This window comes from Saccopteryx bilineata, chromosome 5 (assembly GCF_036850765.1).
Source record: "Saccopteryx bilineata isolate mSacBil1 chromosome 5, mSacBil1_pri_phased_curated, whole genome shotgun sequence".
Lineage (NCBI taxonomy): Eukaryota > Metazoa > Chordata > Mammalia > Chiroptera > Emballonuridae > Saccopteryx > Saccopteryx bilineata.
The window spans coordinates 46,313,960-46,332,758 of record NC_089494.1 but is presented as its reverse complement, the minus strand read 5'-3'; the positions used below and the strand labels follow the sequence as shown (position 1 = coordinate 46,332,758).

At 37.2% G+C, this 18,799-nt stretch overlaps 2 protein-coding genes across 3 annotated transcripts in view; one reads left to right on the top strand and one right to left on the bottom strand.

The window, feature by feature from the left end:
* PMS1 (PMS1 homolog 1, mismatch repair system component) overlaps positions 1 to 18,799 on the top strand; it is a 99,973-nt gene that overhangs the window by 1,128 nt on the left and 80,046 nt on the right. The gene's annotated exons all lie outside the window — the stretch shown is intronic.
* Positions 1,925 to 18,779, bottom strand: ORMDL1 (ORMDL sphingolipid biosynthesis regulator 1). 2 transcript variants are annotated; one of them, XM_066233370.1, is made up of 4 exons: positions 18,642 to 18,779; positions 16,438 to 16,618; positions 10,898 to 11,049; positions 1,925 to 3,480 (listed from the first exon to the last, which is right to left on the bottom strand). In XM_066233370.1, the coding sequence occupies exons 2-4, from the start codon at positions 16,609 to 16,611 to the stop codon at positions 3,345 to 3,347; spliced, it is 462 nt and encodes a 153-aa protein (XP_066089467.1). In that variant the 5' UTR covers positions 16,612 to 16,618; positions 18,642 to 18,779; the 3' UTR covers positions 1,925 to 3,344. The 2 variants fall into 2 exon arrangements, with proteins under 2 accessions (XP_066089467.1, XP_066089468.1); XM_066233371.1 differs by having other exon boundaries at positions 18,519 to 18,651.

Sequence of the window (18,799 nt, the reverse complement as noted above, 5' to 3'; positions counted from 1 at the left end):
AGTCAGGCCTTCTAGCTCTGCAGTCTGTTTTCTTAACTGCTAGAAGATAAAATAACTCATATTTTCCCTAGGCTACATTGTTGACTTGAAAGAAAAAAGTAAAAATTAAGACCTAAAGGTTAAGAAAGATTAGTCACCCTATCTGAATGGATATGATAGGTCAGATGTTGTTTTCGATTGCGCTTTGGAATCTAGCCTGAACATAAAACCTTTCACATCTGGCATTGTTTCTCTTGCTATTTGAATTACGTTCAGCAGGTGTCTCTCAATGCTCTCCTGTGCTGTCAGAGATCCTTGCTGTATGTCCTAGTGTCATTGATAGATTCCTCATCTAGGTGCTCTTGGCTGGTTTTGTGTCTGAATGTTGCATTATGTGAAACAGCAGAACTCCAGGACACAATAGGAAGGAATTTTATTCTTCCTTTCAATTGCGGGCATGCTAGTAGAAAGAAATGCCACTTATATCAGTCCCACAAATTTGGCAAGTGAAAGTATATATATATCCCATGTTCTTTATTGTGTTAGAGAATTTATTAGGAAAAGGCATGGGTACTCTCTGGGGCCTATCTAGGCTTTCATCAGGTAACATCATATGGTTTGAGTGCCACTCATGGGCATTATCAACCAAATATGGCCTAAGTAATTTCAGCTTGAATTGAGACTTTCAAATAAATCTCAGTATGCCCATTTTGTCTCTGCTGTTCTCTAACTTTCCATTTGTAAACTTTAGAGGAAAATTATATACAGAAGAATCTGTACAATACTCATTCCCTAATTATGTCTTACTAAATTGAATTTTATTAGGTATCCATTGGGTTCTTCCCTTTGGACTAGGAACTTTACTAGTTGTTAGAGATAAATTATCCATTCCCTATCTTCAAGGAACTGAGTCAAATAATAGGCAATTCTAATACATTATGGGAAGTGTGCATTGAAAATGTTTCTTGGGGAAGTTGATGTAGTTTACCACAGATGTGTCCATAGCCTTGGTGTGATTGCTGGGTTTCAACATCTGATTCTTACCTAGGCTTGAAATTAGTTTTATCAGAAGTGACTGCACTATGGGGTACTTAGTCGCACATTCAGTTTGCTAATAAGCTATGTAAAAAACCATTCATGAGAAATGCAATCATGAAGGAGCTAGAATAGTTGAGCTTGCTGGTCTTCACCTTCTCTGTGTTGACCAAATACAATGAAAGCCAAGTCCAAATTATAATCAGATGGTTGATAAATATGAAATGGAAACAATAGAAATGAGTTTGGTGCTATTTATGACTGTTTTGAGTCTGATGCACCCCTTCCCGCTTGAGTTACATACTTCCCTTACCTTCTTTATAGATTGGCTTGTGCTAAAAACAGTCATTTGCCTCTCTCCTCTATAAGTTTCTTTGATCTCTTTTGATAAGAAATGTTCTTTCATTGATGGTAGTATGTCAGTCAGTTCTCATCTTTGGAAAGTATTTTGCTTTTTGTTTGCAGAGCCATTAAGCTAATCTTACAAATTTACCCTAAGATGATTTTAACCATTTTTAGGAGTACAACTTAATGGCATTAAGTACATTAGTATTGTTGTGTAACCATCACTACTATCTATCTCCAGAACTTTTTCATCCTTAACTAACTCTGTATCCATTAAACACTAATTCCCCAACCCCCCCGGCCCCCAGACCCTGAAAACTGCCAATCTTTCTGTCTTATGACTTTGACCACTCTAGGTACCTCATATAAGTGGGACCATAAAATATTTGTTCTTCTGTGACTGGCTTATTACATTTAGCATTAACAAAAAGGTTCATCCAATGTGGTAGCATGTGTCAGAATTTCCTTCCTTAATATTTTACAAATTCAGTTGCTTAGAAAAACACCCTTGAAAAATAAAAGTGTAAAACTGATGAGAGAATTTGAAGAGATCTTGCAATAATACTACACCAAAGAAAAATTTTATTGAAAGAGATTACTGGTTATTTAAAAATACATGGGAAAAGACAAACATACAAAGACATCATCATAGAATTGATTTCTAAAGTCAGTACTTTTGAAATACAAAACATTGATCATTACCCCCAAAAGTCAGTTTATTGAAACAAATTGATTTTAAGTTGGCCCACAACTCTTTTCACTCAATTTTGTTCACAAATGTTACTAGGTTTTTCAGTTTCATCCCATATCAGAACTTTGTTTTTTGGACATATTTACTTCTCAAAGTTGTATATAGTTATTTCTTGCAACTAATGCCAGCAACTATAGGAAGCTTCTCTAAGTCACAAGAGTTCAGTATGGTTGCTGCTTTGGAAATAGTTACCATATTGGGTTATCTACACGAAGACTCATGTATTGAAAGTCAAATAGTAATGGGAAAAGTATGGAGATTGAGAGCAGGACTAAGAAGAGATGTTACCTTTACTGCAGACCTGCTAAAAAGACTCCATTATTTACCATGGTACTATTGCTAGAGAAATAATTGCTGCCAGACAACAGGTTGGCTATATAGTTGTCCATTTTATATTTCCTTTTCTAAGAATGGCAGACTTTATTAATTAGATTGTTCAATCAAATAAGCAGAGACTTTGAAATTACCATATACTTTAACTGTGTGAAATAAATTATTTCTTAATTGGTTTAACAGCTTTGTGTCTGCAAAGGCAGCAAAACCCATTTTGTTTCAAAATTAGAAGGCTGATTCAGAGCCTGTCTGTACAATGCCTAGCTATCTTCTATTACCAATCAGTCATGAAAGTGGACCTTCATGAACTCAGTAACTTATTAAGTGTAAAAATGATCTCATCTATCAACACACAATGTTGAGCCAGCAAAATGAAAAAAGTACACTCATAAGGTAGGAACTGGCTTATATAAAACAAGAGGGTATAAATCCTCTTACATAACACAAGAGAAATATGTATTCTACAATATACTTGTAGATGATTTTGGTTGGTATTTAATGTAAGTCAGCTTAAACTAACCATGACTGAATGATTGGAAAGTTTCTTCTCCTAACATAATGCCCATTCATTATAAGCTAAGTTGGTCTCAGTTTCTTATAAATCTCTTATTTCCTTGGATTTATCTACTACACCCTTACTTTAGAGCCATGTAACTTAAAAGCTGGGCCTGCCCAGCCTGCCTATAAAGCCTCTCTTCAGAAATATACCAGATGCATTAAACACAGGTATCCTCTAGTAAAAATCTGCACTTCAAAACAGCATATGAAGAACCAGCAATAAGCGCTCCAATGTCAAGACCTCTCATTTCACACTACCATAGAAACAGTGCAGTTTACTAACCACTCCTTCCTTACAGGCAATTCAGTAGCTGTAAAAATTTGACTTCAGCTTCAAAACATTTCAATACTTGTTAATTCCAAAGATCCGAACACCGTGTAGCTGTGGCATTTTGGGAATTAGCACACTCAGGAGAGAAGCTGTGTTTAGGATGAAGTGAGTTGGATCATACTTCGTATAGAAACTTGCCAGGAAATATCTGTAGAATTAAAAGTTAAGAATATATTTAACATCAAAAAATAAAATTGCTTAAAATTTTTTAAAAATTTAAAGGTAGAGAAAAAGCCACAAAAACATAAATACCTAAAGGCAGAACCATTTTTGAGCACTATAAGAGGAAACACTTTAGTTTGAGGACCTAAATTAATTTTATTTAGAATTTATTTTTTAGTGGAGGTATACATGCACATTTTGCATTTCTGCAATTACATTATTCCTTTAATAGAATACATTTGCTACTTAGCATCCTTTTATAGCTGGCTTTCAAACTAGGGCTCACATGCTCCCTGAAATTTCTCCTCTAAGAGTTTTGTGACCCCCCAAAAGGTTAAGAACCACTGCTGTAAAGTTGTAGAAGATGGGGTTAATGCATTAGTATACTTAGTACCTTTGAAAGAAAACAAATACTTGCTTGCCCTTTTGATGGTCTCATCTTTATACTGTAGATGAATAGATCTATAACCAGTTCAACTGGAAACTTGAAAGACACTTGTAAAATTCCAGTTGTTTTGCTATAACTGAACATACATACATATTCAAAGACATCCAACACCTGAGAATTTGTTGAAACAAGCCTAACCAACATAAATCATCAATTCAGAATGTCGATATTGTTTAACCGAAGGGGTTTATTGGAATACAGACACATCATCTGAGTCCTAATAAGAATAACCTAACATAAACAGAATTTAAAGAGTAAAATGTCACAACTAAGAAGTTAGTTTGCATATGACTGTCTAATTCATTTTTTTAAGAGTACACAGGAAAGTATTTCTGCTAAGTACTGTCATTCGTTTCTTATAAAGGTAGATAAGTGTTTAGATATGATTAAAAAGAAAAGCTATTTTCAAGTATGATTAAAAATATCAGAGAGCTATATACATCATTTTCAGAACAATCTAAATTGAGAAATTCTATAATCTTCCACCTACTTTACAAAGTATATACATTAGTCAGAAAATTCTTTCTCGAGAGTAATTCATACTCTAATCTTCACATTAACCCTTTTCTTCTTGCTTTCATATAATTGAACAATTCTCTTTTTACTCTGTTCAATGAAAAAATAAAATAGTACTTGCATTTAGTAAGTTTATTTGATTTCTCATCATCACTATGGGTTTAAGCCAGGGGTTCTCAAAGTGTGCGCCCTAAAAGATTTCCAGGTGTGCCCTATGGTATTCCAGAGAAATATGTCCCTTTGAGGACCAAAAAACCAACAGGATTTTTGGAGTTTAGATTTTTGGGGGACAGAGGTGTGGGGAATTGGCTATAAGTTGACAGTCTGCCCAACCCCTCACCTCACTTGCCTAATTAGGTTGCAAAAAGCTGTTAAACTGTGGTGCTGGATTATTTACACTACTGCCATGTTCTCCGGAAAGACTGGAGGCAAGTTTCTTCTATCCTTTGTTTGATGTAAAGTTAAGATGATATGTATGGTGGGGATTTTCTGCACTCAACACAAGAGTAAAAAGAGAGAAATTCTTCCAATGTATTGACCAGGAAATGAGAGTTTGCCTTTCAAATATAAATATATGCCCAAACATTGAAGAAATCTCTAGGACACATCAGGCTCATGTTTCTCATGAACACAAGGATGAAAAAACTTAACACATTCGTGCCAGGACCTGCCGAATTTACTAAATCTTACTAAGAATGTATCTATATATATATATAAAGATAACTTTTTGGCGCTTTTTAATTTTTTAACCCCTTTTTTACGAATTCTAAAAAAGCATAACAAAAAATGTAACATAAAAATGTTTTTTAACGTCAGAATAAATTTAATTTTGTCATATTTATTTCATTTAATTACCATAAAAGCACAATTGGACTTCATATTATTTTTCTTTAATATATGACTTAATTATTATAACATATTTCTCAGAAATTTGTATATAGTGCGCCTACAATTATTTGTAAGATTTTTAAATGCTCCCCAACTCCAAAAAGTTTGAGAACCACTGGTTCAAGCTATAATCTAATGTTGGAAATAATAAATCTACTCAGAATGGCTTCTCCTTAGCATACCATAGCATCTTTTTTTTAAATGAAAAATGTGTGTGTATATTTTATGGAAATTATGTGACTCTTAAAAGAAAACTAGACAATCCTCCAAGAAGATGCAACACCAGATGTAAATCAGTGTGACAGTGTTTATTTGCCACAAGATATACTGGAAAGAGACCTGTATTAGAAACTAGAAGTTTAGAGGTTTACCCTGGCTTTTGACTCCAACTAGCTGCAAGATCTGGAGCAAGGTAAAGTACCTGAGACTATTCCTTTATCTAAAAATCTGGAATGACATTGTACAATCCCACCTATCTGACAAATAATGATCAAACATGAAAATGTGAAAGCATTTTGAAAAGTATAAATACTTATATAAACGGTTTTAACACTGTTTCTTCAGTTTTATAAGGAATTTAATGACAAAATACTTGAAATCATATCTCTGGGTCAAAAAGTATTTTTAGAAATATGGATTAAAGACTTAAATGTTAAAATTTGCAACCATAAAAATCCTAGACGAAAACACAGGCAGTAAAACTCAGAAATTTCTTGTAGCAATAGTTTACTGCTGTATCACCATAGGTAAGAAAAACAAAAGAAAATAATAAACAATTAGGATTATATATATCAAACTAAAATGTTTTCACACAACAAAGGAAACTATATTCTCCAGTGATATATCTTATAAAGGTTAATATCTAAAACTTATAAAAGCTCATACAACTCAACATAAAAAAAAATCCAATTCAAATAAAAAATGAGCAGAGGACCTGAACAGAAACCTCTCCAAAGAGGACTATATAGGTGAACAAGAGACATATGAAAAGATGCTCAATGTCACTAATCATCAGAGAAATGCTTAATTAAAACCACAATGAAATATCACTTCACACCTGTCAAAATGGCTATCATCAATAAATCAACAAACAAGTGCTGGCGAGGATGTGGAGAAAAGGAAACCCTCATGTTCTGTTGGTAGGAATGCAGATTGGTGCAGCCACTCTGGAAAGCAGTATGGAGTTATCTCAAAAAAACTAAAAATGAAGCTGCTTTATGACCCAGTGATTCCACTTTTAGGAATATATCTGAAGAAACTCAAAACATTAATTTGAAAGAATATGTACACCTTTATGTTCACTGCACCATTAGTAATAATAGCCAAGATTTGGAAGCAGCCCAAATGTCCATTAGTAAGGTGAGTGGATAAAAAAGCTGTGGTACATTTACACAATGGAATACTATGCAGCCATAAAAAGGGAAATCTTACATTTTGTGATAGCATGTTGGACCTGGAAAGCACTATGCTAAGTGAAATAAGCCAGTCAGAGAAAGACACATACTATATTTCATATGAAGACTCTAATGAACAAAATAAAGTAACACACCAAACAAAAACAGACTCAGAACAGACTGATACCTCTCACAGGGGATGGAGATTGTGGGGCTGGATGAAAAAGTGAAGGGATTAAGAAAAAACAACCACAAAAACTCACAGACACACACACAACAGCATAGTGATTACCAGAGAAGGGAGACAGGGTGAGGTAGTAGAGGGTATAGGGGGTATAACAGTGATAGAAAGAGACTTAACTTTTGGTGGTGAACAGACAATACTACAATATATATACAAATGATGTATTATAGAATTGTACACCTGAAACTTCTATTACTTTATTAACCAATGTCACTCTAATAAGTTCAATTAAAAAAAAAATTGGGCCCTGGCCGGTTGGCTCAGCGGTAGAGCGTCGGCCTGGCGTGCGGGGGACCCGGGTTCGATTCCCGGCCAGGGCACATAGGAGAGGCGCCCATTTGCTTCTCCACCCCCCACCCCCTTCCTCTCTGTCTCTCTCTTCCCCTCCTGCAGCCAAGGCTCCATTGGAGCAAAGATGGCCCGGGCGCTGGGGATGGCTCCTTGGCCTCTGCCCCAGGCGCTAGAGTGGCTCTGGTCGCCGCAGAGTGACGCCCCGGAGGGGCAGAGCATCGCCCCCTGGTGGGCAGAGCTTCACCCCTGGTGGGCGTGCCGGGTGGATCCCGGTCGGGCGCCTGCAGGAGTCTGTCTGACTGTCTCTCCCCGTTTCCAGCTTCAGAAAAATACAAAAAAAAAAAAAATTGAAATATGGATGTTGTATACAGGGTACATCTCAGTTGACCTTTTTTGTTGAGGAGCCACTGCGTCACCTCACCCACAGGTGTTGTAAAGTACCAAAAGCTACAGAATTAGTACTAATATTTTGGGAGGCTTGAAGAACATTTTATTAATTTGGGTTAAGGTGTGCAGAAAAATTGTGAGAAACAGTCTCTGTACTGGTGATTGGCATGACCAGAATGGCCCTTGGCATTGTATTGTAAATGCAAAGGGGAGGAAAACATGGATCCCCAGACATTCCTCCACACCTGTGGGGAAAGGGGTGAATGGCTAGCCAGGTACAGGGAGAGAAAAGCCAAAATAAACCTTTTCTTATAGCAATGAACCATTTGCGGGCATTTGTCTCCACTGAAACTACCTCTCCTATGTAAATGTGTGTGGTTAACACGCGTGACTCTGGACAGAGAAATGGCAAATAAACACTAGATAATATAGGAATGCCTTTTAATATGTAAAAGACATCTTTCTACCATTGTGTTGACTTGTAAATTTTGTTTTCTCCAAAATAATGTATGGCTTGCAAATTGAACATGGTCCTATCATGTTAAAGGACATATGACTATAACCAATAGTGGTAAGGGGCTCCTAATTACAAGTTTTGCTTCTGTACTTCCCACTTACAAAACTATAAGAACTAAGTAGAACAAAGGGCCAGCGGGCTCTCCCTCAGACCTCTGTCGGAGTTGCCACCGCTTGGCCAAGCTAGACAATAAAGCTTTGATGTGTAATCGACAGACTTTGTTCGTGTCTTCAATGTTTCAGGTCCCTCCGGGTTAGGGTTAACATTGTGACAGCTCTTACTGAAAATTCATCATATCAATCAGGCTTTTTACATTCATTATAATGCAATCCTCACCATTTTAGAGATGAGGAAACTGAAGCTATCAAGAAAATAGCCAAGTCACATAGCTAGAAAGCAGTATAGCTAAAATCCAAATTTAAGGCTGTTTGGATAACCCTTATTTTTGTTATTGCATATATCTTTGTTAGACCATACATATCATTTTTCTTTTGACAGCTGTTTTGTTTAAAACAGTGGTCCCCAACCCCTGGGGCCGTGGACCGGTACCGGTCAGTGGGCCATTTGGTACCGGTCTGCAGAGAAAGAATAAATAACTTACACTATTTCCGTTTTATTTATATTTAAGTCTGAACAATGTTTTATTTTTTAAAAATGACCAGATTCCCTCTGTTACATCCATCTAAGACTCACTCTTGACGCTTGTCTCGGTCACGTGATACATTTATCTGTCTCACCCTAAAGGCTGGTCCGTGAAAATATTTTCTGACATTAAACTGGTCCGAGGCCCAAAAAAGGTTGGGGACCACTGGTTTAAAACAATTAAAAAATTTTTTAATTTTCTCAAAGTGCTATAAATATAAAAAGAAGAAACCTACCACTTTATGACCAGTTTATTCTTTTCATTTGAAAATGCCTTCCCTTACTAGAACATCTATCCAAAACCTAATCTCCTGTATGTCCCTGTTTAAGGAATTCTAACACTCCCAAGTAGTTTTTCCAGCTACTCCACACTGCACTGATTCTACTGTGGATATATTTAGAAATGTGGTATAGAGTGTTTGAGTAAGAGGTATGTGAACATGTATTATGTGTAAGCAACTGTACTGTGTGGAATTCAAAGCAATTTATACACTTACAAATTCTTTGCAGATATAAAACATTTATAATAACAAAGGAATAATATAAAGCAGCATAAAAGATATATAACAACTACTATGGGAGTTCAAAGCAGATCATTATTACTGAAGGTTGGGTGCTCTGGAAAAGACCTCACTATGGAAGCAGAATTTCAATCTTGAAAGAAGAGGAAGATAGAAATTAAGGAGGAATTTCAAGTAGGATAAATTATTTGAATAAAGGCATAGAAACAGAACTATACATGAAGTATTCAAGAAATGCTGCTTCAAAGAGTCTGACAAGGTGGGAGTTGGGTGGGGATAAATATGACCATCAGATTTAAAAAAAATAAGGTAGGAACCATTTTCTGGATAGCCCTGAATAACAGGTAACAGGAAATTAGATTCCAGATACATATTTAAATGCTTTACAGGCAAATGTTATATCATTTATTTATTTATTTATAAAAAGAGTCAGAGAGAGGGATAGATAGGGACAGACAGGAACAGGGAGAGATGAGAAACATCAATCATTAGTTTTTCGTAGCGACACCTTAGTTCATTGATTGCTTTCTCATATGTGCTTTGACTGTGGGCTACAGCAGACCAAGTAACCCCTTGCTCAAGCCAGCAATCTTGGGTCCACACTGGTGAGCTTTGCTCAAACCAGAGGAACCCACGCTCAAGCTGGCGACCTTGGGGTCTCAAACCTGGGTCCTCCGCATCCCAGTCCGATGCTCTATCCACTGTGCCACCACCTGGTCAGGCATATCATTTATTTCTTATAGCATCAGATTGAGTTAGGTGTGATGGGTTAGAATTTTATTGATGAGCAAACCGAACTGGCTGCATGATACAGCATTCAACTCAGGTCTGCCCTATAAATAATAAAAGCCTAACCTATCTTTTCTCTAAACCAGCATTTTTCAACCAGTGTGCCACAAGAATTTTTAAAACATGCAATAGCTAACTATTTAGTCAGGGACACAGACCTCTTTTCCCTTGGATTGTCAAGAAATGACAAGAGCTAACACAATAGCTGTCTGGTGTGAATGAGTCAAAAATACACTTTTTTGGGGGGAAGGGTCAGATTAGCAAAAATATATGTTTTGATGTGCTGCAGGATTTTAGAAATTAGTTTATATGTGCCATGGGTGAAAAAGGTTAAAAATTGTTGCTCTAAATACTATCTCTTGTAAGGAGATGGGGCAGGTGGTCAATGAAATTTGTCTATAATCAATCATCCAAATCCTTGTTTAGAGATTAATCTGATAGTGGAATATAAAATAAGATTATGTGTTTTGTTTTCTTGTAAACAACTTATGGACATGAACTAGAATATATCTGACCTGTATATCCTAAAATGTCTAGGCATACTGATGAGCATGTAATGTTGTCTCCATATGTCAGTGACTGGAGTAAAAACTGGTTTATTACCAGCTTGTTAAAGATTTTGCCTGTATTCCATACTCTCTCTGAGGTAGTTATTTATTGACAGAAGTTTTTAATGAAATATTATTTCTAATTCAGATGAAATCTAACAAAACAATAGGTTCCTTTCATCCAATCCTCTTCATACATAAAAATTTGCACCACTTACAGAATTATTGGAGAAATTGTGAAAAACTTCCGTGAAGATGTAAACTGTACTCCATAATCCAATTGTTCCCAATGAGTTAGGAGCCTTGCTTTACCCTGGTCAGGAGTTTCAAAAGGTGTTCCTTTTACAGCATGTAAAAATACATACATCCCCTAGAAAACAAACCAGGGAGCATATAATCAGTATCAAATACAAAATTGGAATTTGTCCGTAAGCATTTTGTGACAGTGTACGATTTAACTTACAGCTCAAGTTTTAAGCTTTCATACTACTGTGAAAAGCTGTGGCCAGTTTCTTCATAGTCAAGTCAAGCTTCTAGGGGCATATAAATACTATTTGGTGAAAACCAATAAAAGATCAACCGAAAGTAACCTGCTTTCATCCTTTATTATATTGAAAATAAACAGAGAAAGTTTACATCATTACACATTTAGTTTTCTAACACCTTTCCTATTAGGAAATAGGGTTACCTTTTCCCTGAAGTGTAGGAAGGTTTAGAGTATCTTATTAGTAAATCTGATATTTATAAAATGATTTTAAAAAATACAAATTGATAAATAATACTAAAATAAACAAAATCTCTGTATGAGGAAAAATGGTTTTGAAAACATTTAACATTAGGACTGTGGCTGTCTTTGTCTCAACAGTTCTCTTACAAAGCAACACAGATGGTTTATTGACTATAAGGCATAATGTTCAACTCAGTTTGCTTTTAAAATCACAACTGTGCCTCAACAGTGTTTCTTCTGAAGTTAGTTTTTAAAAATTAAAAAAAAATTACCAAAAGCCAATCTGTTCAGTGATATGTTTAAACATCTAATCTTGTGGTTAGTTAGGAAAAAAAGCAATATATTTTAGATTTGGTTTCCTTGCGGTTATGATACCCATTTAGACAACAGGTAGTGCTTCTTCCTTATAGGATCACTGTCTCAGGAACTAGTAGCAATAAAGCCTAAATATTACCATGAAACAGTTTTTTCCCCTAGAAGTCATAATGCGATGTCATATTTTCTACTTATACTTTTAACAAATACGTGGGGGAAAAAAATTTGTGTTTTGAAATTTTACATTATTAGTATAGGCTAAGAAAGCCCTTATTTTCAAAGCTTACTCTGCTTCTTTATTCAATTAGGCAATTCTTTATTCCATTAGTTGTTTAGCTGCAGTAACAGCTAAGCTATACAGAAATGGACTCGTGTTCATTTGGATTTAATTCAACATACACTTAGTAAGTGGTTTAAATGTACAGGACACAAGACATGCATGCAGCAAATACATGAAGAAAAGTTTCCTTGTTGCTAAAGCAAAAGCCTAGATGCTACCTTGTCAATGATCTCATTCTTGAAGGGTCAGCTCAAATGACAAGTCTTGAGTGAAGCCCTCCTCATAATAACCTCCTATGTGATGAATTTTGATTTTTATTATAGCATAATACATACATTGTGTTGGAGTTGTTTACATAATGTTTGTTTTCTCATTAGCCTGAGTACCTCAGGAACAAGGGCTGATATACAGCAAGTATTAGATATTAAGACAAGATGACATTAAGCCAGAGAATGTTTATTTTATAAACACAAGAAAACATTTTCACATAGGCTTTAAAGAAAACTATAAAACAAATTGTATTTTTTCAAATTCCTAGGAGTATATGACCTAAAAAAGTTAAGAGTCTTTACGCTAGACCAGGTCATGTGTTAGAATTATCAGAGAAGAACAATCTCCTTGTTATTTCCTTCAAATCAAATGGACTCACTAGTATTTAGAATGTAGGTAATATTTTATATAGCCTTTTCAATTAAAAAGTAAAATCTTATCTGCCCATATAGCTTCTACTCCACTATTCTTATTTTTAATAATTTGTCTATGAAATTTTAGTGATGATTTATACCCACATTAAAATAATTAGGAAAAAAAGTATGCAGCTCATAGTTAGCCCTTCACCAATATTTGCTGACTCAAAATGAAAAGACTTCACATTCATTTTAAAATCAAGGCAAAACTGTGGCAAAGTATTAATACCTCTAAGGTGAACTGTGGCCCTTCAGAAATACAGGTTTCTAATGCATAGTTTCAAAGAGGCAAAAGCTACATTTTCTAAACAGGGATAACAACTAGGTCTACTTTTCCATTTTAAAAGCATTCAGCATGTATTTCACATTTTTAATTGGTTTAATGTAGGTTATCTTCAAAAGAAACAAATTTGGAGTCATATAATTGCTACAGCTGCGTCTGGTTAGTTAGGTTTTTAGTGTGGTAAACTAAGTCAGTCGTTGGCTTCCCTATATGTTCTCAACTTCCTATTCTTTGGCCATTGCCATATACTGTTCCTCAACCTCGGTCAACCAAATTGAAAACATGAGGGGTGAGAAGACTTCTAAAGTATTAATACATTATTTCATTGGAGAAGGAAAAATTACAGGACAATACAGATTAATTAAGCAAACACTGAAGTAGGTATTTGGAGATCTAAAAATTAAAAATAAAAAAAGAGATAAACTGCTAATTATAAAACTACCATAAATACATGATAAAAGAATGTAGCGTAGGAGTTCTGTTGCTTCCTGGAGATGGTGATACTTGAGTGTAGTTTTCCTGAACAAGTAGGAATCAGACAGGAAGAGCAGGAAGATGGGAGTGGTCTCAAAATAAAAGACCCTAAGCCAAAGCAAAAATGTTAAGAGCAAGAAAATTTTCATTGGTGTTAGAACATACCTTGTGTTTGGAGATGGGCTGAGATAAAACTGAGTCTCTTTCTTAGCTCTACAGTTATTAACTCGTCTTGTATCTCACACAGGTAACTTAGCATTTTACTATAAATTTAATAGGGAATCGTTGAAGAATTTAAACAGTGTGACTTGAGCAGACATGCCATTTTAAAATTATCACTCAACCAAGTTGGAATGGAGGAACGGGAGGATCAAGAAGACCATTTATCCATTGCAGCGATTTTCAACTCTCTTCATCTCATGGCATACATCAACTAATTACTAAAAAATCTGCGGCACGCCAGAAAATATAGTTTTACTGACTCAACCCCAAAAAAGGTTTAATTTAATTTTGATTCATTCACACTGGAAGGCTATTGAGTTGGCTGCTGTCATTTTTTTATTGGACAATCTAAGGGAAAAGAGGTCAGTGCCCCTGACTAAACAGGTATCGCATGTTTTAAAAATTCTTATGGCCACTGGTTGAAAAATCACTGATCTATTGGAATAACTGACAGAAAAATAAGTGTATGAATTATAGCAATGCCAGTGGGGATCAATTTGAGAGACAGTAAAGCAGAACAAACAGGAATGTGACTAAATGAGTAAAAATATATAGGAAAAGGAGTTACTCTAAGAGTAGGGTGACCATATCTGCTAGTTTGCATAGACAGCCCTAATTTACACCTATTCTGTTGGGAGTAGTTATTACTAGAGCTTACTTTTATTCTCAATACAGTCTCAGTTTAAATTATAACATTATATTAATTCTTTTGCTTTGACATTCAGCTATCTGGGTTGGCTTACTAGACAGATAGTGGTACCTTTAGATTAGATTAGGAACAAAATGATAGGAATAGACCGTGTGTGGTAAGGAATGGGTTCAGTTTATAGTTGTTTGGTTTAAGGTGCAAGGTGATCTAGCAATTTAATATAGGTATCATTCTTCTACAGATAGAAACTGAAAATATGGGAAAACAAAGTAACATATAGAATAAGAAAAAATTAAGAACCTTGGGAAAAGAGAAGGCAGGAAGTGCAAGAGGAAACAAAAGACCAGAAATACATATAGAAAAAAGCAATAGCTTGAAATCCAAAGGGAGAGAATTTCAATACAAGGGATCTGATTAATAATTTTATTAATAATATTATTTTAATAATAAATATTATTTCAGAGAAGTTACTATTTAAAAACAGTGCTTAACCCTACCAAAGTCTATCACTGAAAATGGACTAAATGAACATTTTGCTTATTTCTACATCATCCTTGTCCTCGTCTGGTAAACTTTAAATACTCTCCATAAGAAATGAAATAAGTAGTAGTAATTTTAAAAAACCCTATTTCTTCCACATTTTTGTCTTAATTCTAATTTCTTAACTTTTTGGATACTTTAAATAAATATATAGTTAATCTGTATTTAATCAAAACTCTCAGTAAACTGTTTCTCTTCTTTCATTCTACTTTAATAAGTTGTTAGAGACAAGAAAAGTCACTATCAAGTTTTTTAATAGCAATTTTCAAGGCTGCATAAGATGTCAGTAGAGTTGATCAGATCTGATTCTTTGCAGAGCTATCATATTAATACAGAAGAGTGCCAAGGCTGCATAATATGGTCAGTAGGGTTGATAAAACCTCTGATACCTTGCAGAGCAATCATATAATATAGAAGAGTGATAGTCAATCTGAAGATGCTATAAAGCACCACGATCCTGAATCTCATAAAATATGATTAAGCTCAAAATTTCTATATAGAAGTAAAAAAGTATACAATTCAGAAAGACTTAATGAGGATTGAACCAAAGATGTTCACTAGACTCTGGTTAATAAAAAAATAATTATTTATTTTGAAGTATTCTGGTTAATCAGTATAATGTAGTACCCTGAATTGTAATGTCTTAAAATTTTTTTGCTAAAATGACTATTTTCTAGATACTATAAAACAAATGGGGGGGGGGGGGGGGAGTCTTGCTTAGAAAACGAGTCCAATGTTGGCCCTGGCCGGTTGGCTCAGCGGTAGAGCGTCGGCCTGGCGTGCGGGGGACCAGGGATCGATTCCCGGCCAGGGCACATAGAGGAAGCGCCCATTTGCTTCTCCACCCCCAACCCCTCCTTCCTCTCTGTCTCTCTTCCCCTCCTGCAGCCAAGGCTCCAATGGAGCAAGGATGGCCCGGGCGCTGGGGATGGCTCCTTGGCCTCTGCCCCAGGCGCTAGAGTGGCTCTGGTCACGACAGAGTGACGCCCCGGAGGGGCAGAGCATCGCCCCCTGGTGGGCAGAGCTTCGCCCCTGGTGGGCGTGCCAGGTGGATCCCGGTAGGGCGCATGCGGGGAGTCTGACTGTCTCTCCCCGTTTCCAGCTTCAGAAAAATACAAAAAAAAAAAAAAAAGAAAACGAGTCCAATGTTTACATATAGTGTGACAGAAAAATATAATCCCATTCCAGATTAAATTCTTAAAAATTATCATATATACTAAAAACCCCTGAGCTGTACCCTTTAAATGGGTGAATGTTATATTATGTGAATTTTATCTCATCAAACTTAAAAAAAACTAAGTCGACTTCTTTGTAAGAAAACTTTTAAGCTTTAAAAAAATTTGTGTTCAATTACACAACATAAAATGTACTAGAGTAACCATTTTTAAGTGTACAGTTGAGTGCTAATAAAGTAACTTCACATTGTTATGCAATCATCACCACCATCCATCTCCAGAACTCTTTGCATCTTACAAAACTGAGACTGTACCCATTAAACAATAACTCCCTATCCTTTCCTCCCCTAGTCCCTGACGATTAAACCTTAAACTTTCAAGTGCTTAGAATGAGGTGAAATACTTACCAGATTATGTATAACGTTTGTTAAGGTCCAAGCAACAGGAACACTGAAGAAGGGAATACTGAGTAAGACAATATGAAGCAAGCCAACTCCCAGTGCATATGTCAGCCACATACCCCGGCTATTCATTACCCGGGTATTTGGATTCACCTCACTGTGGGCAACTCCAACATTCATGTTTGCTCTGTAGGAAAGCAATGAAATGAATCAATACTGACATACTGAAAATCTAAACACTCCTAATTGTGACATGATAAAATAAATGTTAATAGGATTTTTTCCTAGTCATTCTGAAATATAACATACCCACCAAAATATGCCACTTGCAGATGCTGACAAAGGGAGTAAAGAATTAACATCTGGCCCTGGTAGGTTGGCCCAGTGGTAGCATGTCAGCCCAATGTGTGGATGTCCCAGGTTCTATTCCTGGCCAGGACACAGGAGAAGCATCCATCTGCTTCTCACTCTTCCCCCTCTCCTTCCTCTCTATCTATATTCCCCTCCCGCAGCCAAGGCTCCATTGGAGCAAAGTTGGCCCTGGTGCTGAGGATGGCGCCATGGTCTCTGCCTCAGGTGCTAGAATGGCTCCAGTTGCAATGGAGAGCATTGCCCCCTGGTGGGCATGCCGGGTGGATCCCGGTCACGCGCATGCGGGAGTCTGTCTCTCTGACTCCCCGCTTCTCACTTCAGAAAAATACAGAAAAAAAGAACATCTGTCTCTTTTTTTTCTTAACCTGTCTTTATGGTAAGACAAACAAGATTTATTTTATGGTTCTCATTGAAAAAAAAGACAGTTAAAATACCTTTCCCAAAACTTGTCTTTCAACATGTTGGTTTTACTAAATCAAGTAACAGGCAGAAAAACTCAAACTCAAAACTACATTTTCTTACATCACGAGAGCAAAGTAAAAACTCACGAGGTAAATTTATCAACAGAATAAGTTCGTATAAAGAAAGCAAAGCTGACCCAGCCAGTCTGTTATAAGCCAGACTTATATCTAATGTAATGCTGCATTCATAAAGAGTGATCAGAGTTCAAATCACTGCTTTTGAATACTGAAACTGGGAGGAACACATAGTGGTGGAGAATTTACTTGGTCAAGGGATATGGTTTTGTTGCTCAGCCTTGTGATACAATTAGGTCAAAACAAGTCTTTCTTCTGAACACTTTAGTCAACTCTTTTTTTTCTTTCTCTTTTAGGTTTTTCTTTTTCCCTTTCACGTTCAAGATGAGCATCAAAGGAAGTACTGATAATAGTACCTAGTTATTTTAATAATGATGTTGGCTTGGGTCTAAGAATCGCTTAAATAGGTGTTGAAGGATACCTATCATCCCGGTAAAAACCCGACCAGTAAGACTGGAGGGAGAGAGCCTGATTATATTTGGAGTAGCTCTGACATATAAATATATAAACCCTTTCTATTACAGAGTTGGCATTGAGAGAGGAATTTCTCATAATCCCATTTAACAAATGTTTCCGGAATACAATGCCCCTTATTCCTCCAAAAAACATCTCGGGAAGGATTCAAGGCATCAAGGCTTACGGCGATGACAGTTGGTTACACCGAAACGAAGCAAGTCTCCGATCTACACGTGCAAATATTTTTTTCTAAACACCCACCATGTATCATATATTATTTTTTTACGGTATCACTCAGAAAACACCACCACTCGGGGTTACTATTCCCACTTGCCATATGGGGTTGGGGGAGCAATGTTCGAAAGACGCTTAAAATGTACATCTCAGCTGGGAGACAAAGGTGGCGTGGTGCTGACCGTACCGCTGTTCAGAATACCTTTCCGGGGAGTCTGCCGAGACAACGGCAATGACCAGACTGAGAAAAGCCTGTCGCTGGAGGACGACGGGGCGAAGTCCCTGCTGCCAGCCTGCCAGCGGCCGCCCTCCCGACTGCGGGGCTCCGGGAGAGTGGGAGCTCAGCAAGAGCGCCGCAGCCCCGCAGCACCTCCCCCACCAGCCGCCGCCGCCTCCTCCTCCTCCTCCTCCTCGGCTCGTCATCCGTCAGGGCCCAGGCACCACGGCAAACATTTGGGGCGCTAGCCCCGGGGGCCACTTGGCCCGCACCTTTATCACGGAGCGCGGACACAGCCGAAGCCCACTCTTCTCCCTCAGCCCGACTCCGGCCCGCGAGCAGCTCCCTGCCGCCGGAGGCAGCAGCACACCCCTGCGCCGTTCGGGCCCACTCACCCGCTGCCCCACTGCCGGCGGCCCCCGACGGCCGGCTCAGAACAGAACCCGCTCCGCACCGACGGCGTCTCCTCCAAGCGGAACGCCAGTGGCCAGCCCCAGCGCGGCGCACCTTAGCTTGCGGAAGCTTTCAAAGACGAACGCGCTGCCAGCGCATT

Bases quoted from the DNA above. Each gene is read 5' to 3' on its own strand.
- ORMDL1 (XM_066233370.1), bottom strand. From the start codon at position 16,611: ATGAATGTTGGAGTTGCCCACAGTGAGGTGAATCCAAATACCCGGGTA. The intron at 11,050-16,437 runs GTAAGTATTTCA...TTTGTTTTCTAG, and splicing joins CAAACGTTATACATAATCTG to GGGATGTATGTATTTTTACA. The intron at 3,481-10,897 runs GTAAGTGGTGCA...TTAATTCTACAG, and splicing joins ACAATTTCTCCAATAATTCT to ATATTTCCTGGCAAGTTTCT.